Source organism: Denticeps clupeoides, chromosome 15 (genome assembly GCF_900700375.1).
Source record: "Denticeps clupeoides chromosome 15, fDenClu1.1, whole genome shotgun sequence".
NCBI lineage: Eukaryota > Metazoa > Chordata > Actinopteri > Clupeiformes > Denticipitidae > Denticeps > Denticeps clupeoides.
The window spans coordinates 3,503,832-3,526,517 of record NC_041721.1 but is presented as its reverse complement, the minus strand read 5'-3'; the positions used below and the strand labels follow the sequence as shown (position 1 = coordinate 3,526,517).

The 22,686-nt window shown below is 45.2% G+C and overlaps 1 protein-coding gene across 7 annotated transcripts in view; it reads left to right on the top strand.

Moving 5' to 3' along the window:
* Window positions 1–22,561, top strand: part of ano3 (anoctamin 3) — a 28,264-nt gene extending 5,703 nt beyond the window's left edge. The window contains exons 1-29 of one of the 7 annotated variants that reach the window (XM_028953884.1): window positions 3,901–3,992; window positions 4,371–4,430; window positions 5,695–5,868; window positions 6,470–6,618; window positions 7,057–7,209; window positions 7,796–7,896; window positions 8,178–8,222; window positions 8,518–8,649; window positions 8,901–9,007; window positions 9,291–9,346; window positions 9,433–9,554; window positions 9,673–9,807; window positions 9,941–10,037; window positions 10,114–10,174; window positions 15,339–15,421; window positions 15,518–15,658; window positions 15,873–16,037; window positions 16,125–16,161; window positions 16,441–16,552; window positions 16,658–16,715; window positions 16,853–16,950; window positions 17,027–17,169; window positions 17,522–17,674; window positions 18,295–18,442; window positions 18,524–18,643; window positions 20,760–20,865; window positions 20,936–21,173; window positions 21,441–21,489; window positions 21,750–22,561. In XM_028953884.1, coding sequence (XP_028809717.1) covers window positions 5,793–5,868; window positions 6,470–6,618; window positions 7,057–7,209; window positions 7,796–7,896; window positions 8,178–8,222; window positions 8,518–8,649; window positions 8,901–9,007; window positions 9,291–9,346; window positions 9,433–9,554; window positions 9,673–9,807; window positions 9,941–10,037; window positions 10,114–10,174; window positions 15,339–15,421; window positions 15,518–15,658; window positions 15,873–16,037; window positions 16,125–16,161; window positions 16,441–16,552; window positions 16,658–16,715; window positions 16,853–16,950; window positions 17,027–17,169; window positions 17,522–17,674; window positions 18,295–18,442; window positions 18,524–18,643; window positions 20,760–20,865; window positions 20,936–21,127 — 2,790 coding nt within the window. In that variant the 5' untranslated portion in view covers window positions 3,901–3,992; window positions 4,371–4,430; window positions 5,695–5,792 and the 3' untranslated portion in view covers window positions 21,128–21,173; window positions 21,441–21,489; window positions 21,750–22,561. Of the gene's footprint in view, window positions 1–139; window positions 365–1,408; window positions 1,801–3,892; window positions 3,993–4,302; window positions 4,431–5,694; window positions 5,869–6,469; window positions 6,619–7,056; window positions 7,210–7,795; window positions 7,897–8,177; window positions 8,223–8,517; window positions 8,650–8,900; window positions 9,008–9,290; window positions 9,347–9,432; window positions 9,555–9,672; window positions 9,808–9,940; window positions 10,038–10,113; window positions 10,175–15,338; window positions 15,422–15,517; window positions 15,659–15,872; window positions 16,038–16,124; window positions 16,162–16,440; window positions 16,553–16,657; window positions 16,716–16,852; window positions 16,951–17,026; window positions 17,170–17,521; window positions 17,675–18,294; window positions 18,443–18,523; window positions 18,644–20,759; window positions 20,866–20,935; window positions 21,174–21,440; window positions 21,490–21,749 lie in introns of those variants that run through there. The other 6 variants (XM_028953885.1, XM_028953886.1, XM_028953881.1 and 3 more) reach the window with 6 other exon arrangements.
* The last annotated feature ends 125 nt before the right edge of the window (window positions 22,562–22,686 follow it).

Genomic DNA, 22,686 nt, shown 5'->3' with positions numbered 1-22,686 from the left:
TATTTTAAATGATTACAAGTGCGGTAAGGCTTGGGCCATCCACTCACTTCCCAGGATGTTGGGCCCTGAGAGGATGTTAAGGTGCAGATGCTGGTGTCTGTGAATAAACTGTAATTTAAAAGTCTTGATTTGCCCATAGGCTTTGATGTGGACGGCCAGGTGGCAATCGGGATCTCCCACTGGAAGAGGCCATTCCCCGCAGGGTGCCCGGTCTTGCCCAGTCCAGACGGGGTCCACTCCGAAGCAGCCGCTTTCCCGTCTCTTAGTGAGCCGGCTGAGCCCGCCTCCTGCCCCGCCTCCCTATCGGTCACCCCTCGCCCATCCCACTGCTGCAGCCAGGACACCATCAGTGACAGCAGCTCAAGTAAATCTCCGACAATTACCCTTTTTACCTGTTTATCACAACCAGCAAAACGCTCTGTACTACATGCACTGGTGTTGCCATGGTAACTGCAACCAACTGCAGGTTCCACTGCCAGAATGAAGTGGAGTGCAGTTGTTCTATGCATTGTTATGCATTATTCTATCATCCCATAGAATGCATATCTAACACTAATTCACATAAGGTCACATCAGCATGAAAAACGGGCAATTTAATTTAAATGTACTCTTGTACGCTCTTGTTATTCAGGCTATGTACACTTTATTGGACATATATTTATATTGTTGCAGACTGCTTAAAGATCTTCGGTTTCCTTATTTCTAATAACAATCAGAATTTCACTGTTGAGAAAGTTTTTTCAGAATTCTGTGTCATTTAGGGAAGCACCACTAAATGGAAGCACCATTGAAATAATCTTACTAACTGTTCTAACTTAGAGTAAGAACAATGCATTGAAACTAATTCAACATGATATTAAACACATCAACAACATTCTCTGTAAAATACAATTTTGGTAACTACAATTAATAAAAAAAGTAATTTTATAATGTCCACAGAAGTCTATTCTCACATGGGGCTGGTAGTACATCAATAAAACATCATTTTTTTTTTTAATATGGTGATGCTGTCTAGTCTAGTTTTCTGATGCACAGTTTTTCATGCATTAATAAGAAAAAAAGGCTTATAGGCCAGTTGCAGATCCCTTGTGATGTCTATAAAAATACAGTGAAAAAAAATTATATCATGTTTAGGGCATATTATTTCACTGAAACTCAATGGGCGAATGGCGTCAGTGTCAGTGTCTGACTTTTTTAAAAATGCTTTAATGAACCAATAATAGTAATAATAATACTTTAGACTGCACATGTTTTCCGGTGCAGAAATGTTATATCAACCCAGCACCACTAGTGCTACCTGCCTCCGTAACCAGCAGAGCCAGCTGAACCCTGATTGGCTGCTGACACCATCTCGACCGCTCTGATTGGTGGCTGAGGCTTGACTGCTGAAAATCCTCGGCACCTTGCGGGTCTCCTTCTCGATCTCTCCTGCCTACACTTGCCTCCTCCTTCCTCACGTCTCCGCTCGCTGTGACAGCAGTAGATTCTCCTTTTTTTTCCTCGTTCGTTTCAGCAGCGTGGGGGTGGGGGGGTTCAGGGGCATCTTGACGCGTGTGTGTGTGTGTGTGTGTGTGTGAGTGTGTGTGAGTGAGTGAGTGGGAGCTGGTGGATCGCCCTGAGTGTGTGAGTGTGAGTGTGTGTGTGTGTGTGTTTGAGTGAGAGGGAGGGAGAGCGAGAGGTAAACAGTGGAACCGATGCTGGACGTCACACTGCCGGACGGAGGGTTCTAGGCGGTCGGTGGTCTGGATGCAGGTTCCCCCCTTCCCCCGGCGCGCCGTTCCTCCGTTCTCCTCCTGCGTGGTGAGTGTGGCGGGCTGCTGGTGGGGAGCGGGTTGTTTTTTTGCTGCAGTGCTCTGTCCCCCCCTCTCTCTCCTCTCTCTCCTCTCTCTCTCCTCTCTCTGTTTTGGCTGTGCCCCCCCCCCCTCCCCGTCCATGCGACCTTCCCTGTCTCCTTCTCGTCATGTGTCTCACTGCGGTCCTCTCGCCGTGTGTCCGCCGGGCTCGGCTGTAAATGAGAACGTCTGATGATCGCAGCGATGCTCAATTATGCGTTACTCCCTGAAGGAGAAGTGGGTCATCACTTAAGGGAGAAAGTGTGTGTGTGTGTGTGTGTGTGTGAGTGTGAGCATTGGTGCTTGTGTGTGAGTGAGTGAGAGTGAACGAGTGACTGTGTCCCTGCGAGTGTGTGGGAGTGTGATTGTCTCCTTCCCAAGACGCATGTGAGCGAGTGAGAGTGTATCTGTGTGTGTGGGATGTGGGTGTTGTGTATCTACAGTGCTGGAAGGGTTCGTGTGTGTGTGTGTGTATTTGTGAGGTTGTGCTCGAGCAAGATTGACCGATTGACTTGGCTCACTGCAATGCAAACAATTTGTGCGTCCGCGTGAGTGTGTACGTGTGTTCTTGTGTTATTGAGGACCAAATGTCCTCATAAAACAGGAACACATGAGAACAAGGGGAAAAGCTCATTTGCCAAAAGTAACGTTGAATATAAATGTAGTTCATTCATTCATTAATAGTTTATTCACAAATATTCAAATCATTAAAAAAATGCACATTCATAATGCATTTATAATGGATAGTTTCACGTTGATAAAACATATAGTTGGCTACACAGTTCATAACAATGTGTGTGTGTGTGTGTGTGTGTGTGTGTGTGTGTGTGTGAAACCATCTCTTGGAGCTCCAGGGCAGTATGGATCCCTGTAGATGCTGCTGTGGTTCTTATATTCTCTTCTACTGGTCTGTGTGCTCTCATCATCATCATCATCATCATCATCATTGCTCCCAAGCACCAGAGGCTTCACAAACAGACTAAAAGAGCCTGGTGCTTTGAAAATAAAAAAAATTCAAAAAATGAAAAAGTTAAAAAAATATTTTAGCACTTGTGGTTGTACATCTGGTCGTTCGGCCACAGCCTGGTCTCAGGGTCTGTCGCTGTCCAGCCTGGAGGGGCTGTGAAACATCACCTCAACCGTCTCCCACACAGCCTGGGAAATGCTGCAGTCGTAAAAAAAAAAAAAAAAAAAGGTGCACAGATGTCATTTCGTTAAAACTGTCATTGTCACCTAAGGAAAGGCCACCAGGCTGTTGAAAAATAACGTATTTTCGACGCGCTGCACTAATTCCACCATCGCCGTTCTTGATTTAGAAACGTTGACCTCGCCGCTCTATTTAAACCGCGTGGGATTATTTGTGCGTGTCCCGGACCCGCTGGTGGGGTCACTCTCAGCCATTTTGCAGCCAGAGCGTCTCTCCTTCCGAGTTTGTCCCCGGCCCTGCTGAAGGTCGCGGCCAAGGTCCCGGCGCGCGGGCCCGCTTGGCAGGGAGGTCGCCCGAGTCCGAGATTGTGCCCCGGAAACTTTTGCCCCTCCGTCACCGCCGGGACCGTAACGGCTCTGTAATTGCCGCGCACCGCCGACACCTTTACTGCGGTAATACCCCGGTATTACGAACTGCCGGACTGCTGTGTTGATTAATCAGGAGCGAGAAAGGCCTCTCTCGCTGCTCCGCCCTGGCGCCGCTCCAGCCTGGCCCGGTTCCTGCGGCCTGAGCTTTTATCGTAGGAAACTCTTTCCAGGGCCGAGTGAAATTAATAATCAATAATTGAACTTTAGGCCGTGGTGGTGGTGGTTTTTTTTCTCTCTCTCAGCTGCGTGTGTTTCACAGGCTGCGTCACCAGGGTCCCTTAATCAGTATAATTCTGGTCCTTGGACTGTCCCCAGATGGAGGCTGAGGCGACTCTGTCATTCTCAGAAACGTTTAGACGCGCGGTTGACCGGTGAAAGATGTTGAAGATGGCCTTAGCCAATCAGAGTTGAGATCTGTCAGAACTCGTGACAGCCAGAGGCTGGAGGTGCGACCGCCTAAAGGCGGAAACAGGGACACCGAACAGGGACAGACAGCGAACAGGACTTGGACGAGACACAGAAGGCAGGTTGGTATAGAGGGTGGACTGGCAGACACAATCACGTGACACACGATGGCACAACAAGGTATGCCAATGTTTGCATTTTCCTTTATTGAAGGAACAAAGTTGTTTGTATTTGTATTCAGATAAAATCTTCAACAGGATTCAACAGAAAAAAGTCATTGTTTATTCTTGGCCTATTTAAGATATAGATTTATATATATGTATGTCTTTTTTTGTTTTGTTTTATGTAATACCTATACATCATCATTCAGCCATTCCAACTATTTTAAAGTGTGAAGTTTACGTTCACATTCACACTCACTGTTGTCTCCAGACTCCACAATGTTGCCAGATTGGGCTGTTTTAATATGTTTTTTTGTTTTTTTCACCAGAATCAGTTTGAAACTGTAAGGTTGCCTGCTGGAATGTGTGTGGAATGTGTTTCCTGTTTTACACACAGAGTGCGTGTTTTCTCACAGATGAAACCTGAATCATGCGCCACATATTACTGGTCCGACAGGTAAACGGCCTCAGTAAACCAGTTAAGGAGAAAGAAACGACTAAAAATGGAATCTGTTTCTTTCGTGTAACCTTCACCTCTTGTAACTTCTGTTCAGATTCAGTACTCCTCACAGTGTGCTGTAGCCTTTCTGAACACAGCTGATCAATAAAAAGTTGATGTACCACGGTGTAGGGCATAGGGTGGCAGAACTGTGGATATTTCTTTTAGTGCCACTATGCAGTGAAAAAAAAAAGTGAAAATGAAGTGAAAGGGATTGGTCCCTTTGGTCCCATTTGCTCCGAGCAGGGACGTGCATTTAGACTTGTTCTGTTTTCCACTCGAGAGCAAGCCAACCGGCTTCGGTTAAACCTCCTGCCGTGGACCGTTCTGTCACAGCGGTGCTTTTCGTATCGAATGTGGTGTAAAAAAATATCGTCGTATGAGATTCACCTGCCTTGTGTACGGCTCTCATTACGAACTCCCCCTCGCCCGCGGCCACGCGATTGGCTCCTCAAATTCCGGCCGGTGTCGTTTTCCTCCCGTCCCGGACGCGCAAGAGCCACGGTTTGTGCCCGGGCCGCCAGTTTCCCCCCGACGAATCGTTGTGAGTCTAAAAAGTCGGACGTGTGAAGGCGGGGCGCGTGATGCTGAGGAGGCAGCTGCCAGGGTTTTGTCACTCGTAATCAGAGCCCTTCAGGCTGGTTTTAGATGACTCAATCACGCCAGTACTACAAAAGGCCGCCTATAGTCTCAGGAAGCCGCACAAGTAATTGTGTGTGAGGAACAGAGAGAAACGTCTCTCTCTCTCTCTCTCTCTCTTTTTCTTTTAAATGAAAAGCTGCCTGCGTCAAGGAAAAGGGCCCATCAGTCTCGCTTCAGCTGACTGGCTCCCATTGTGGCTGCGTCGCTGTAATCGCGGAGGCGAGTAGCGGGCAGCCCGGAGAGTTATCCCTCCGGGACAGATGCACCGCTCAGCACTACATAGTGCTGACTCGCCCCTCCTGGTCATGACCTTCCGTGAGGTTTCCCTCCATAAAGCCTCTTGCAGAGATGAAAAGATGAAAATGCAACTTTTTCTTTTTTTTTTTTTAAGTCATTAAATGAATGCACAGGGGACGTAGAAGCTCCTCTGCATATTAAGCTCTTCTGCATTTTTTATTTTTTTTTTACATTTTTATTGCACGTCGGTGCTCAGTTCACCACTGGAGGGGAAGCTCAATCAATAACCGGAGTAAGCCAATCGGTGAAGTGCTGAGTCCTGATGCTCCCTCCGCCTCCACAGGTGTGAGCTTCTCCGCTCATGGCGCTGAGACCCACTGGAACGCCCTCCGCAGCCGAAGCGTGTTGCGCCCCCTGGCCTGCCCTCAGTCTCCCTCTGACATGCCGATAACCATGGAGGAGTCTTCGTCCGGCCCGCCCCAGTCCTCCAGGCCTCAGGATAAGGCTCCTCCCACTGGTGAGTCTCTCTTTAAGCATGTGGAGATGCTTTCTTGTGATCCACAGCTTATTATCATGGTCAAATTTCTCAAATTGATAAAACACATTCATTTTCAGCAATTTCACTGATTCGTCATATTTTTAACATATTATAAACTGAGTCTAGTCCAGTTTGGCCAGTGAGGAACAGTTGGGTTAGAAATGCAACTTGAACCCTATTATCAGGCTGATCCATTTAACAAAAAAAAAGAAACATTGCGCAAATATTGTACTTGTACGTGTGCAGTGCAAGTTGCTAAATGATGAATGATGAATTGTGTGTCACCGTTCGAAAGACAACTCCAAATGAGTCCTAATTGAAATCTTGCATGGGGAGGCAAGTGATGCCTTTAAGTGCATGCCAGTGAGGAGGGGTGGGGCGGGGGTCATACTCTGGACAAGGCTACCTTTTAATGAGAATATTAATGAGCATTTGATTCTAGATGACCTGTCCCTTATGGCCTAGGATGTTTATGACGCTTGGATTAAGTGTGACCTGGAGGTGACCTACTGCATCGCTTCTTGCTGGATTGCACGTAATGGTTTAATTGTCGTGTCTTGTCCTGGGGGACGTTCTTCAGGGGTGTCTGCAGATGTGAAGGACATGAGCATTCTGCTGGAGGAGACCGAAAGCTCCGGGGCTCCTACCAAAGATGACGACTCCCTGCTGCACCCGGCCACCAACAGCAGCGTTCTGGACGAGCCCAGCTCTACAGATCAGCCCTCGGAGGTCAGTAGTAGTTTACGATACCGGTCGAGTTGGACGAACCTCGGGCGATCCGTGTTCCAGAATGAATCATCATTAAACTCACATCGTTTTCATTTGGACAAATGTGCTGATCGTGATTATGTGCACTGTTCCCTACACACAGTTGAGTTGAGGAGGACACCTTAAAGACCATGCTGCTGAGAGACCAGCTCATAATGTGGTCTGAACTTATGCTCTGTGCATCTTGGACCTGCATGTAGAGAAGAAATTCTCGAGTTCTAAACGTCTAGACTTGGACCCTCGAGGAAAGTAGCATCAGACGTCTCTTGGCGTGACCTTGGCCTACAACGCATTTTTAGGATCCTGTGCATTTAAATCGGGCAAAACCGGCATGATTTGCGAAGCTGGAGCAGCAGGGTTTCCCAAGTGCGCCTTTGACCTCGCCGCTTCTCCGCCCAGGTCGGCAGGAGCAGGTCCAGCGGGCTGTGCTTCAGCGACGGGAAGTGCCGGATCGACTACGTGCTGGTTTACAGGAAGTCCAGCCCACAGTCGGAGAAGAGGGAGGTGTTTGAGAGGAACATCCGTGCGGAGGGGCTGCAGATGGAGAAGGAGGTGAGCGAGCGGGCGAGTGTGTAATGTCACACGCCGCCCCGGCGACACAGATGTGCTGATCGGAGATGTTTCCCGTTTCCCGCTCGGTTTTTGGGCCGATTGGAAATTGCTGAAATGTTTGTCGCTGTGTACTGTCCGGCTGTGCTGACTCAGACACATGAAGGACAAGATTATGAGCACCGGAACATGATGTCCTCTCGCTCATCCGGTTTCCGATTGTTCTCTTTGAAATATAGCAACATCTGAACTTTTTTTTTTTTTTTTGCTAATAAAAATTTCTTCATTATTTACCGTCCACAAATGCTTTCCAGCGCGCCACAGTCCCGATTTTACGTTGTGATTGGCCAAGAGCCATTCTCAGAGAGCTGGAATCAACTTAAATATACTATAAAGTGATATATAAAAGTGGCATGTGTCAGCCACCTCGGAGAGTCTAGCTGCTTACATAAATATTGAAATATTGTTATGGAAGAATAAATAAATAAAGCAATAATAAATTGGCAAGATTATGTTGATGGATAAAAGGTTTCTGGCCGTGTGTGAGGTGCAATGGGCTGCAATTATTTTATATGCTATATCGTCCCAGTCCTCCATCACCAGCAGCGATGTCATCTTCGTCAAGCTGCACGCACCGTGGGAGGTTCTGTGTCGCTACGCTGAGCTCATGAGCGTCCGGATGCCATTCAGGTGCTCCATGCATGCAAATAACATCAACCTGGCAACGTCCCACACACACACACACACACACACACTCGCAACAGCCACAACGGTCCGTGCAGAATTCAGTGTTTGCAACTGTTATAAAACAAATTGATGGATTTAATGACCTTAGTTGTACCTCAGGATGCTTTAATATTCAAGTCAAATCGAATGTCTGTTAAGAGTGCAAAAAAAAAAAAAAAACATTGTCATTGTGCAATGTGAACATTAATGTCCTCATTCATATTTTATGTTTGTTCTCATTACAGGAGGAAATTCTATTACTTGCACCGGCGCTACAGGTTCATGAGCAGGTAGGCGCATGGAAAAATTCATGTGCGTTTTTTTTTTTCCTGACTCAGGAAGAGATGCCGCACAGTAATTATTTCAAAAATGTTTTATTTATTTATTTATTTATGAATTTTTTTACTTCGCCTGCGGCTTCCTAATGCACCGTGGCTGTGCTGCATCTGCAAAAAAACACAAGCTAAAGTGGAGCAGTGAGACCAATCAGCGAGGCCGCGTTCAGACACTGCAGTTTAGGAATTGTTCCATGCACGAAGGTGCCAATTAAACTGATGCATGGCTGCCCTGACCGTCCTGTTGCAGGCTGGAGAAGAAAATCTGCCGCTTCCGTGGCTGGCTGCCCCGCAAGCCCATGAAATTCGACGATGACACGCTGCCAGACCTGGAGGAACACGAGAGCTTTACCGCCCCCTTCAGCCGCCAGAGAATACACCAGTGAGCAAAACCGGACGCTATTAATATTTGAACACTTCAAATGAAGCTTTGATTGCATGGAATTCGGTGGGGACGCGTCAAGCCGCATGGCTCTAATGGGTTTATTTACGCCCCGCTCTGATGCATTTAGTTTTAATGAATGAGGCAGCCAGTAAGGGAAATGCAAAGAGAGCTGGATCCAGGACCGTAAGTAAGACAGTTCTGCCTGGTTATGGTTGTAACCAGCGTGTTATTTCAATATTCATCACCAGTTTTATCATCCACAACAAAGACACATTCTTCAACAACGCCACACGGACCAGGATCGTCCACCACATCCTGCAGAGAGTCAAATATGAAGAAGGGAAAAATAAGATCGGTAGGTACTTAAAAGCAAACCTTGCCGCTACACTTTGAACACAAAAAAAATTTAGGATTATTAAGGAACAAATCCTGTATAATTATCAGCCGCTATGGTGCATGGCCACTTTACTAGGCAAGCCTAACCATAAGCTGTGGCAAGTGGATTGGCTGTCACACACTTATTTAAAATTTAGCCTGTCAGTATTTCACACTCACAATTTCATCCCAGAAGGCCAGAATGGGGTTTGATTTTAACTTTTTTTTTTAACAGTTTTTTTTTTTTTTGCGCGTGTTTGCAGGTCTGAACCGGCTTCTGAGCAATAATTCATATGAGGCAGCTTTTCCCCTGCATGAGGTATGGAGGGATGCGTGGGATCCTTGGATTGTTCCTGCAGTTCCAACGCCCGTCCCTCTAAAAACCCCGAACCCTGAATGTTGTAGGGGAGCTACAGGAGTAGGAACTCCATTCGGACCCACGGGCCTGAGAACCAGCGCCACCTGCTGTACGAGTGCTGGGCATGCTGGGGAGTTTGGTACAAATACCAGCCGCTGGACCTCATAAGGTACTTTCACACCAGTCCTATCCTGTTCAGTCTCGCCACAGTTAAAAATGCAGGTCTGGAGATGAAACTGAAATGAACCTCATTCATCCGTTTTTTTTTTTTTTTTTGCTTTTTCCAGGAGGTACTTTGGGGAGAAGATCGGCCTGTACTTCGCCTGGCTGGGCTGGTACACGGGCATGCTGTTCCCAGCTGCAGTGGTGGGGCTGCTGGTCTTCCTGTACGGCGTGTTCACCCTGGACTACTGCCAGGTCAGGTACGGTCACCTCAGCTTTCCTACGTGACATCATTCATCATTATGATACGATGCACGCCCCGCCTCCACAGCGAGAATGTAGGTTAGTGCTGGAATCATTCTGCTGTATTTAAGACTGTCCCGACTCCTCCAGTAAAGAAGTGTGCCAGGCCAGTGACATCATCATGTGCCCGCTGTGTGACCACTACTGCCCGTACATGAGGCTGTCGGACAGCTGCGTCTATGCCAAGGTGGGTGTGGCACCCGAGGTACACCGCAATATGCCCTGGCTCTCCTTCCTTTGCTGATTTGCTCCCCTGTTTTCAGGTGACCCATCTGTTCGATAACGGCGCTACCGTCTTCTTTGCTGTGTTCATGGCTGTGTGGGGTAAGTCCTGTGTGTGGGTGTCCTCTTCACTGCTGAACCAGGTCCCAGCTGTTTATCGGCAGGAACGGCGTGGCGGGGCTGAGCCTGCTCTCCTCATCGTAACTGAGGCGGGGAGACGGAGGGACGGCCCGTGAGCTTGTAGCCTTCACTACCCCCTCACTGTAGATGCTGCAGTCCAGGAGTGTTGCTGTGATCTGCCCTGGGAATGCATAGTATTCATAAAAGAAATAAACCGTAAATACAGTGCACCTGCTCATAATACAGCGCATAATACATCGCCTAGTGGGTAACACACTCGCCTATGAACCAGAAGACCCAGGTTCAAATCCCACTTACTACCATCGTGTCCCTGAGCAAGACACTTAACCCTGAGTGTCTCCAGGGGGGACCGTCCCTGTAACTACTGATTGTTAGTCGCTCTGGATAAGGGCGTCTGATAAATGCCATAAATGTAATTGTGACCAGTGCCTTTTTCATGGGCTGACAATTTAAATAGAAATTTAAATAGAGATCTGAAAATGGATGAGGGAGACTTTCTCTGGGGGCGATTCGTTGTCCATCTTCTTCACAGGGAAGATTTTACATATCTGCCAGACATTCTCCACCTCTACCCTGGGGTTAAATAAACAGATGAGATCCATAATTATCTATTTATCTAAGGCCCGTCAGTATTTATTGCCATATAAGGAAGCACCACCAGATGGCACTGCTGTGGTTTCCAGCACCTCCTTGACTGCATGTTTTAATAGCACTGGCACAACAGTGCGAGCTAACGTTGGATCCAAACTCTTTACCTGTGGCGTCGGGCTTGTGTACTGAGTCTTTGTGCTTCCTGTTCCGAATCCAACGGTCGTACCTCCAGCACTTATAGAAAAGCAGCAGAAAAAGGACGAGCTGAAGGGCAAAAGTGGCCACGCCCACCAGGACAACAACATTGTTCGCTGCGAGGGCAGAGCAGAGGAGTACACGGTTACTTATGAGGACGTGTTGGTTGCTCTGCACAGCTGCAAAAAAAGCCTATCGTGGTTGAAGAGCACGCCGTTATTGTAGCAATTAGCGCAAAGTCCAGCAGACAGCATAATCTCAAAGCCTGGATGTGAACGGTTACTTATCAGCAGAGGTTAACCCCTGGAGTGCATAGCATGTGCACACCGTGTAATGCACAACACGGATTTTGGACATTTTATTCGACACCACGTTCCTACGTCACAAGCGTACGGCCAGAACACACCGTGTCGGGCCAAAAAAAGGTTGAAGGCCACAGTCTGCTCAGCTCTAGCATCCGTACTTTACTGGTAGCCGACATGCTCACCGGCGGGTTCAGGAAGCAGAGACTCCCATGACTCCGTTCGGTTGGGTCCGCTGCTCGGTTCTGAGTCCATTTGAAGGTTTAAAGCCTGTGCAAACACAGATGAAGTGAAAAGTGAAAGTCATTGTGAAGCACGGCAGCACAGCACACGGTGACACAGCAAAATTTGGTCTCTGCATTTAACCCATGGCCCTTGGTGAGCAGGGGGCAGCCACGAAAAGCGCCCGGGGCGCAGTGTGTGGGGACAGTACCTTGATCAAGGGGACCTGAGTGGCACCTTGGCGGCTCGGGATTCGAACCCGCAACCTTCCGAGTTTAACGAGTTTGCTTTTCTTAGCTATTATGCCACCGCTGCACAAGTTGTCTTCATTTGTCCCTAGAGGGAAAGCGAGGAGGTGGATGCTGCATCTCACCCGGGGGTGTCACATATAGACAGGAGGGGGGTTAAATTGTCCAGAATGAGGAAGCAGGGTGTGTGAGCGCTTCATCTTGTGGATGTTAGAAAAGAAAAAGGACCGGGTGGGTAGTTAGCTCCTTGCCTCCAACATACAGATAAGTAGCAAGCGGACACTTTTTTGTTTCTGCCTGTTTATTTCTGTAAATCCTGAAGACGCTGTGGAATTCCGGAACATACCCCATGCGCTACAGCTTATTATTACAGCCCCCCAGATTGAATTACAGGCTCTGGTTCAGTGTCTTGTCCAGGATCGAGACGTTCTCTAGACAACAGAAGCTGTCTGTATGGATATATAGATTATTTTGTGAGGAAGACTTTCCTTCAAGTGAAGGTCATGGTGGGGTTACAAATTCTGTGGGGTTAGAATAATGGGAATATTGTTCATTACGTTTCCTGTAATTCAATTCAAAACACTCTACGCAATGAGCGTCGCATGAGAACAACCGTTTCTGGAAATCTGAACACTCTTTGCCTGCAGAAAGCGTCCGGATGGATGCCCTCGGCCCCCCGAGCTTCCCCCTGCTCCCTCTGGAGTCTGCAGCGGTCCGAAGGGGCCGAACTCTGTTTATGCGCCGCTCTGTGGCCTCCTGCCGGGCGCTGGCGAGCGTGTGCAGCGTTTGATGTGCCGCTGGGGAGGAATTGATTTTGCGTCACGGGGACCACAAATCTCACACTGTGTTGTGTCGTGCTTTTATCTGCTGACTATTGTTTCGGACAGGAGTCGAAGGTCAGGTGATCAAGCAGTGCTGCAGTTATTCCAGCTTGTCCATGGCACCTTATTCAAGGGTGAAAAGCACTAATTACAATTAATTACCAGAAGGGGATTAACAGTGAAGGGACGCGACTTCTTAGTCCGTACGAGGTTCGGAAATCGGTTTCTTTTCTCATGCAGATGTCGCCCGTTCTTTCACAAGTTTAAGTTCTTACGTAACCGAGTTCAGCAGCGGAGTGGCGTACGTACCTCGGCGCCAAATCACGCGGGCAGTCGCCAGAAGCGCCGTCCTCTCGGAGTGGCCCTGTCGGGTCCCCGGCCTGTTTTGTTTGCACGTCCGCAGGCGATCGTTTTCGGCTTTCCTCTTCTGAGGCTCGCTGCAGACGAACGGCCGACGACAACAAGGCTGCAGCTTCCAGCTTTCAGAGTTACTGCACTGCCAGTGGGTGACCTCTCCCAAAGGACTTTGTCCAAGAGACTCCCCCTTTCACAGTGTGTGTGTGTGTGTGTGTGTGTGTGGCTGCCAAATGCCATAAATGTAAATGTAAATGTAAATGGCTGTCAGTACACATCTAGATGGGTGGGTGCATGTCTTTGTGTTGGTGGGTAAGTATTTACCCCTGTGTAAACTATAGTTTTTTTTTGGCGGTCTGTCTTGATTTCAACTTTTAGTTTAGTCTTTGCGTCAAGCTGCGATTTTAGTTTTCATAAGTCCTAGTCACGTCCAGACTCATTTTAGTCAAGTTTCAGTCGTGACTACCATGGATAGTCAGAATTGTCCATGAACATTTTAGTCTAATTTTAGTCAACACGAACCAATGACATTTTAGTCTAATTTTAGTCTATTTTAATCTCTCTATAAATTTCTCTTTTTTAGTAATGCAATTCTATTTAACACAGTCAATATAAGTGAAAGTGAAGTGATTGTGATACACTGCAGCACAGCACACACATTGAAATGTGTCGTCTGCTTTAAACCATCACCCTTGGTGAGCAGTGGGCAACCATGACAGGCGCCCGGGGAGCAGTGTGTGGGGACGGTGCTTTGCTCAGTCGCATGTCAGTGGCACTTTGGCGGATCAGGATTCAAACTGGCAACCTTCTACATTTACATTACATTTACATCATTTACCAGACGCCCTTATCCAGAGCGACTTACAATCAGTAGTTACAGGGACAGTCACCCTGGAGCAATTTAGGGTTAAGTGTCTTGCTCAGGGACACAATGGTAGTAAGTGGGATTCGAACCTGGTTCATAGGCGAGTGTCTAACCCACTAGGCCACTACCACCTTCTGATTACAGGGCCGTTCCCTTAACCGCTAGGCCACCACTGCCCCAAATAGGAGAAGAACCTGGTAGAACAGGCAAAAACTACATTTTTTTATTTATACATTGTTGTGATCTTATAGACTCAAGAATACTCGACATCCATTCCAGACACGGAAGCTGCTTCAATATGTTCTATGTTTGTCGACTACACATTCTGGGTTTGTTTTTCCACTTCATTGTAAAAAAAGCGTGTCCAAAAGATCACTTTGTCATTTTCTCCCAGCCGTCTGCTAAATATTGTCTCATTTTCATCAACATTTTAGTAGTTTTTATGTTGTAAGCCATATTCAGTATCTTTTTGATTCATCAACAATATTACACAATATATTTCCTTATAGCTATCACATGACTAGTATTTACATCTCATACCTTCTCCATAACATCAAAAAGAAGATATTTTGTCATAAACTCAGCTGACGAAAACAAGACTAGTGTAAATCTATATTTGCCATTTTCCATTGTTATACATATTTATCTTTGTGTTTGTCCTTCGAATTTATGTGAGCATTTAATATCCTTACAAATATGAGAACACACAAAATTAGAGTGAAACGCACATGTTGTAGGTTTAGGCGTGTTACATAAGGCCGTTTCACACACCCACGACCCCTGTTAATGTGTAAACAGCGCATGTTAGAAAGGTTTTATTTACCACGCCGACTTCTAAAGTGGCAACAGGCGAATAACCAACGGCCACATGAAGACGGGTCAAATGGACCAGGATCATCACCAGTGGACGGACACTGTGAACCATGACTCTGAATTAGTTGAATCCTTCTCTGTACTGTGCAAATTCCTTTTTCAATGCACAGTTTTGGACAGTATTTTAATACCAACCTTGCTACTGGACTGTCCCTTCCTTCTATCCTGGAAGGAAGTTCCTCCCTGACTCACTCCTTCACATGGTTATTCTTTCTTTTACCTCCATCTTTAGTGTTTTTTTTCCTCTTGTGTGCAGACAGGGTCAAAGTGTAGGGGGTGTTACTCCAGGGCCTGTCGAAGCCTGCTGAGAAATGAATGTTGTTGTTGGGAAGGTATTAGAGCACTGGAGCGTCCAAGGTTGATGGGGTTTCCACAGTCCGTGTTCCTTTGAGAACCAATTTGTTAGCAAGCACAGCACACGGTGCACACAATAAATTGTGTTCCCTGCATTTAACCCTTCAACCTTAGTGGGCAGCCATGACAGGCACCATGACAGCAGTGTGACGTTCAGCATGCCCATAGGGATTATAGCGGTGGTTGTACATTTTTATTTCCATGGACCTGTATGTGGGTTCATGTGTCCGACTGTTGTTGTTATGTTGTTTCGGTTCTTTTCTCATGTTTGTGTGTGTGTGTGTTGTGTGTGTCCTGCAGCCACAGTCTTCCTCGAGTTCTGGAAGAGAAGGCGCGCTGTATTGGGCTACGACTGGGACCTGATTGACTGGGAAGAGGAAGAGGTTGGATAAGCAAACTAATAATGGCCCAATAAAAGTCATTATGCAATGAAAAGGTATGTGGATCTGATTTGTTTTTGGGGGGAGGGCTATTTTTAGGAAGACATTCGTCCGCAGTTTGAGGCCAAGTACTCAAAGAAGGAACGAATGAACCCGATATCAGGGAAGCCGGAGCCGTACCAGGCCTTCACAGACAAATGCAGCCGCCTCATTGTGTCAGCGTCAGGAATATTTTTCATGGTAAGTGTTCCGCCGTGACAGACCTGTTCCCTAGATGTTCCCTAGATATTCCCTAATAATGAAACCATAAAACAACTCAAATGGAAAGCTTTAGGGCTGTGTGCAGAAAACCCTCCAGAACTGGCCAGTAAAAAAACACCACGGTCCATTGCAAGAAAACCCAGACGCTTGATTCCACACAGTGTGTCCCTGCTGACTGGGTGATTTTGCCCAGATCCTGGTGGTGATCGCGGCCGTCTTCGGCATCGTGATCTACCGCGTGGTGACGGTCAGCACATTCGCAGCCTTCCACTGGGCCCTGATCAGAAACAACTCCCAGGTGGCCACCACAGGCACGGCCGTCTTCATCAACTTCTGCATCATCATGCTGCTCAACGTGGTCAGTTAGAGACTGTACTGCTCAGGCCTGAATAATAATCCTTTTGTGCCATTAAATTACAGCAGCTTGTGTTTCTGTTTGTTTTAGTTGTATGAAAAGGTTGCCCTTTTCCTCACCAACCTTGGTAAGTTAACCACAAACTAATTATTATAGGATTATAATAGGATATAATAGGATTATTATAGAATGTATAGAATCCATAAACTGTATATTAGAGCTGTCAATCGATTAAATCATTGCAACTAAATACTCTTCTGAGTTGAATAACCAATAAAAACTGCTGGGTGGATAGTTAGACGTAAGATTAGTGAACATCTAAATCATACTTGGTTTTACATGGAGGAATATGTCTATCATAACTTTATACTAACTAGACGCACGTGTCTCCTGTTGATGCAAACAGAGCAGCCAAGGACCGAGTCAGAGTGGGAAAACAGCTTCACCCTGAAGATGTTCCTCTTCCAGTTCGTTAACCTCAACAGCTCCACCTTCTACATCGCCTTTTTCCTGGGAAGGTGAGGGCCTTCCCGTTGCAGATGTTCCAAGTCATCCAGGCTGAAGAACCCATTTACCCAGAGGTACCGAGGTGTAAAATGATTAAGATGCTTTTGTGCTTTTAGGTTTACGGGACGTCCGGGCGCCTATCTTCGCCTCATAAACCGCTGGAAACTGGAGGAGGTGAGTACTAAAGTCTGCTTTACCGAGGTCCATAAGGTAAAAGTTGTTTTTTCGTCTGTCTCTCGGTACAGTGGATGATCTCAGCTATCTGTTGAGATGAGACGTAAGAGGCTAATCTGCATCCTCCCCCTGTCTAGTGCCATCCCAGCGGCTGCCTCATAGACCTCTTCATGCAGATGGGAATTATAATGGTGCTCAAGCAGACGTGGAATAATTTCATGGAGCTGGGCTATCCGTACGTAGAGGTGTTGTAATGATGTGGGCTCTAAATAAGGCATTCTCCGAACCCTAATACTCTTTCTAATCTGCAGGCTGATCCAGAACTGGTGGACCAGGCGTCGTATCAGGCAGGAGTTCGGGCAGAAGGCCCAAGCCAGCTTTCCTCAGTGGGAGAAGGACTACCTCCTCCAGCCCATGAATGCCTACGGCCTGTTTGATGAGTACCTGAAGATGAGTATGTGCCCTTTGACCCCAGAAATGGTCATGTGTCTTTCTTAAAGAGTCATAATGTGGCATAACAACTGGACATACTGTGTTTGTTGTAATATTCTAATCTATTTTATATGGCGATATCTACAAAATAATACAGAATTTTATTAAAAAGCATAGTATAAAAAGTTATGAGTAAACGCCATCTAGTGGAACCTCCTTATATTACACTGATTGTAAGAGATTAATTTATAAGAGTTTGTGTATTTATTTAAATGCATTGATTAGAATACAATTAAAAATGTAATTCAGACTAATGATTTGTAAATTTCCATGGTCAATCCATGAAGTTTTTCTGGGTTTCCTCTTCCTCTCAGTTTTGCAGTTTGGTTTCACCACCATCTTTGTGGCCGCCTTCCCTCTGGCTCCCCTCCTAGCTCTGCTCAACAACATCATTGAGATCCGACTGGATGCTTTCAAATTCGTCACACAATGGCGCCGTCCACTGCCCTCCCAGGCCAAAGACATTGGTGACGTTTTACTCTTTGTCCCGATGCAGAATGATGCATTTGCATCTTAGACTGCAAAAATTTGTGTTGTATGTACTATAAAATGAATCTATAGAATTCTAAATCATACAAATAAGGCTTACTGTGTCTCTTATGTCACATCACTAACCCTGTGTGTGTTTTTTTTTTAATGAGGGACGGTTTGCTAGTTAGTTACCTATCAGAGTAGAGATAACTAAATAGCCAACATTTTCTTGATAATAGTGCAATGGTGTCAATTTTGGTCAGTTGGTTGGGGTGAGATTTTTACATATGCACGCACACACACAGATACTTTATTTCTTACCTTATATCTCACCTGCTGTTCAATTTTGATGATAAAAAATAAGGGAATGGATCAATTATTGAGACATTTTGGGGTTTGTTTTCAAATGATTATTCATTATTTTTACCTGCAAAGTAACAATTTAATCTGTACAATCTGCCAACATGCATCAGATGTAGTGGCTGTTGAATCAATGATCATCTGAGCTTGATTCTTGTCCTTAAAATATAATTCTCTGATCGAGTCTTGTCATCATCCTTGCTTGAGGTCGATGCTGAACCCGCGAGCATCACACCAAATGCTGTCCTCTCTGCAGGTATATGGTACGGCATTCTGGAGGGAATCGGTGTTTTGTCGGTCATCACCAACGCCTTCGTCATTGCCATAACCTCGGACTTCATCCCCCGCCTTGTCTACGCCTACAAATATGGACCCTGTGCAGGGCTGGGACATGCTGGGGAGAGGTGAGAGAAAGGCCTGCATCTGTTCTCAGATCACGACGAGCACGAAATGGGTTTTCTAATCCTCAGTGTCTTTCTGTCCAGGTGCATGATGGGGTATGTTAATGCCACCCTGTCAGTGTTCCGTGTGATGGATTTCGAAAGCAGGTCAGAGCCCAGAACGAATGGATCAGACATGTTTGGGGAACCAGTTAGATACTGCAGGTCAGTAGTGAATATTCACTATTTCTAGTTCATCTGTATGGAACTCCAAAGTGTTCAAAATTAAATAAATGAATACGAAATAATGAAATAAAAAAAGCCTGTGAATAAACAAGAGAATGATATATAATAGCAAGATAAAATAGTGAAGTATTAGAACACATTCTGATATGCAGCTGATTATTCTGAAATATATTGCATTCTGCTATATAAATGTACTTATTATTGTTAAATATTATTTAATGGTCAGTATTCTTACCCACAACACAGATTAATTCAGAGGCCTTTTATTTCAATTCAGCAGTTTTCATTCCAAAATGTTTATTTTTTTCAGAATCAGCCTTTTATTTCAAAATGCTGTTTTTCCCGATGGCGTATGTATTTCATAATGCAACTTTTCAGCAGAATGACTTCATCTGTCTATCAGTACCAGTGGGTCTGATCGGCATGCCTGATCCTTCTTCATCTAGTAGTTTTGCTGGATATCTCGCCAGACTTCTTGTACATCTAGCAACAACGTGCATGATCACGGAGGATGGCGCACTGGCAGGAACTTTGTTCAGTTTTGCTTATTTTAGCAGATGAAATATAGAGGGATAATTTACAGGTAGATGCTGTTTTGAGTTGTTTAGATCAGTGGTTCCCAACCTCTTTCCCATGAAGTCCCCTGCCTGTGTCCAAGTGCAAAAAAAATTAACAGCAGTTGTAGGGTCTCTCGACCTCAACTTTACTGTTACATTTCCATGTAACGCTAACGCTTTGGGTTGGTGTGTAGTGGGGGAAACTCCGGTGAAGCACAAAGAGAAGGGAAGTCCCTTTGGGAAGTAAGGGAATCTATTTATTTGGCATACATTCTGCCACGTTACACGCCCCAAACGTTACTGGTTTATATGGAGCTTGGACCGTGTCGATCTGCATTAGGACATCCGATGCCTCCGTTTCAGCTCTTCAGCATCGATTTTCATAACTCTCTCATGATGCCCTTATTACACCTCGCACTGCACCTCGTATTCTCCGAGCCTCCAGTACTGCTCGCCTGGTCCCTCCATCTCTGAAGGTAAAACGAAGACGCTCATCTAGACTCTTCTCCGTCTTGGCCCCTCGGTGGTGGAATGAACTTCCCCTCGAGGTCAGAACATCTCAGTCACTGAGTATTTTCAAACGGCAGATCAAGACCTTCCTCTTTAGAGAATATTTAGATCAACTTGTAACTTTCTTGTTGTCGAACTTGTGTACAGAATCTACAACAGAGTGAATAAAAAGATTGTATTCATAGTTGGGGGTCCTGGTTAACCTGGAATTGATCTCTTCATCGATGGTAACTTGAAAGCACGTTGTAAGTCGCTCTGGATAAGGGCGTCTGCCAAATGCCGTAAATGTAAATGTAAATGACAGAAGTTGATGGAGTTTTGATTATCCTATTGGATGTGTTATTTGGGATTTTAAAAATGTAATGTTTACAGATCTGATTTTGGTAACCTCAGCTAAGATGAAATTGTGCAGACCGCCCGCGATCTCCAGGTTGGGATCGACTATTCTAAGCGATTAGTAGCCTCTCTGAGGAACTCAGAAACTGACTTTTCTCCTGCAGCCATGACCTTCACAAACATAGCTCCACGTGTAACTTTACTTTACTGATGCCTGAGCAAACGAGCGGCCAATCACACAACTAGCTCCGCCCTGTCTCAAGTGACAGACGAATTGTCATTCTGCGGAAAAGTCGCATTATGAAATAAAAAGGCCATTTTGAAATAAAAGGCTGACTCTGGAAAAAAGGACGTTTTGGAATAAAAACTGCTGAAATGAAATAAAAGGCCTATGAAACAATCTGTGTTGTTGGGTGAAAATAATGACCCTGAAATAATATTTCTCAATAAAAAGTGCATTTATATAGCAGAATGCAATATATTTCACAATAATGAGCTGTATATCAAAATGTGTTTAATTACTTCACAATTTTACTATGCTATTATTATGCTATCATTTTCTTATTTATTCATATGGTTATTTATTTTATTATGTTGTGTTATTTTTTCACATTTTGAACACTTCAAAGTTCCATTCATCTGCGATGTTTCAGATTTTAAACCTCATTTCGGTCTTGGTCCTTTGTTTACAGATACAGAGACTACAGAGAGCCCCCCGACTCCGCGGACCCCTATTCATACACGCTGCAGTTCTGGCACGTTCTGGCAGCTCGTCTGGCCTTCATCATAGTGTTTGAGGTTGGTTCATGTTCATATTCGTGCCCGGGGACCTGGTCCAACACGCCTTCATTTCCTCTGTTGCCCACAGCACATGGTGTTCACCATCAAGAACCTGATTGCGTACCTGATCCCAGACCTGCCGAAGGACCTACGGGACCGCATGCGCAGGGAGAAGTACCTGATCCAGGAGATGATGTACGAGGCTGAGCTGGAGAGGCTGCAGAAAGAGCGGAACGAGAAGAAGAAGAGCGACAGAGCTCACCATAACGAATGGCCCTGAATGGCGACAAAAAGAAAGAAACCACCAGCACTGAAAACATGGGCAGGTACAATGAACACTTTTTTTCAGTGTTTGAGCACGTATAGAAAGTGGACTCAAAGAATGAAAATGTAAAAAATCAACAACATTTTGTCACAAATGTCATTAAAGCAACTGTATTTAATTCTAGATAACCAGTTGTTCCAGTTAACAAATATTATTATTGATACTTGCCTCTCTCTTACTGCTGATCTTTTTAACATTCGGCAACAGTTTATGGCCTATTGGCTAGAAGAACCCATTTTAGACACTGTTTTTCTTTTCCACCGTACAGGCGATGTTTGAAATGTGGAAAGGGAAGAGGCTCAGACTACACCGTAAAGGTAACCATTTTTAAAAGAACATTATTAACCGTACATCTAAAGGGTTTCAGTCCCCTTTTTTTGTTCAGTCGTGAGGCAAAGACGCAATTTAAGCACAGAAGTGCGCTGTCCACTGTTATATAACAGTGGTCCAAGGTTCTCCCGAAACTGTAATGGTTAATTGATGCAAGACATAAGTTCATTTTTCATGTAATAGTTAAGCTATTTACTCGTTACAACACTGATATTGTTTGTCGGCATTGCGCTCTCTCGTGTCCTAGGTGGGCGACTTGTCACACCTGGAACCCGTCCCCCCTGTCCCCCTCCACGCAGCAGCCATGTCGGCACCAATAGGCGGGAAGCGAACCCATACCTGCTCCAACGTGGTCTTCCTCGTGGCGACGCGGAGGCGCGATGGATCCAGAACCTCAGCAGGACGCCTTCTACTCTTTCATACGAGACTCTTCGAGGCGCACACGCCCTGTGCTGTAGACGCGTCCCAAGACGTTTTCTCTCGAAATGGACTTATTCTGTCTATTGTGTTTTAATAACAGATTGTTTACAATTTTTCTTTTTTATGATTTGAGTAATAAACTTGAGTAATTAGGAAATGTTTATTTAAGCTTAGAAATATTTAACTGTATACATGAAATTAGGCCATAAGCCATACTTGCTGTTCTTTGTTAATTTATGAAGTAAGCACTTGTATCTAGCAAACATACATGTTGCAATAGATAGTTTGATGCAACTCCAAATGTTATCATTTCATATAGATAGAAAAAAAATAGTACAGAAAGAGCTCTAATATTTTGTCTGACTTTTAAGCAGGTTCATTAAGCTGATTGTTAAATTATTTCATTCATTACTCCATTCGGACAGGTTTAATTTAGCTTGACAAAATGCGATCACCCTTTCTTTTGAATGCACAATAAAAAATGACCTCTGAAAATGATGTGCTTTAGAAGATTCATTGATTGCAGAATGATTCCATGAATTCTGTTCTATTCTAACTTCATGCCAAGTTCTGAAAATGTACTCCAGACTTGTGAGTGTTAGAGTGTCATTTATGATTATAATAAATTCATTGCTTAGATTTTGCCTTGTACTTTTTTATGCATGCTGAATATTTATGCTGTCACTTGCTCAGTTGAATGCCATTGGTTGAATTGATTAATGAAGGTCTGCAATTGTGTTTATTTTTTCACAACCAAATACAAA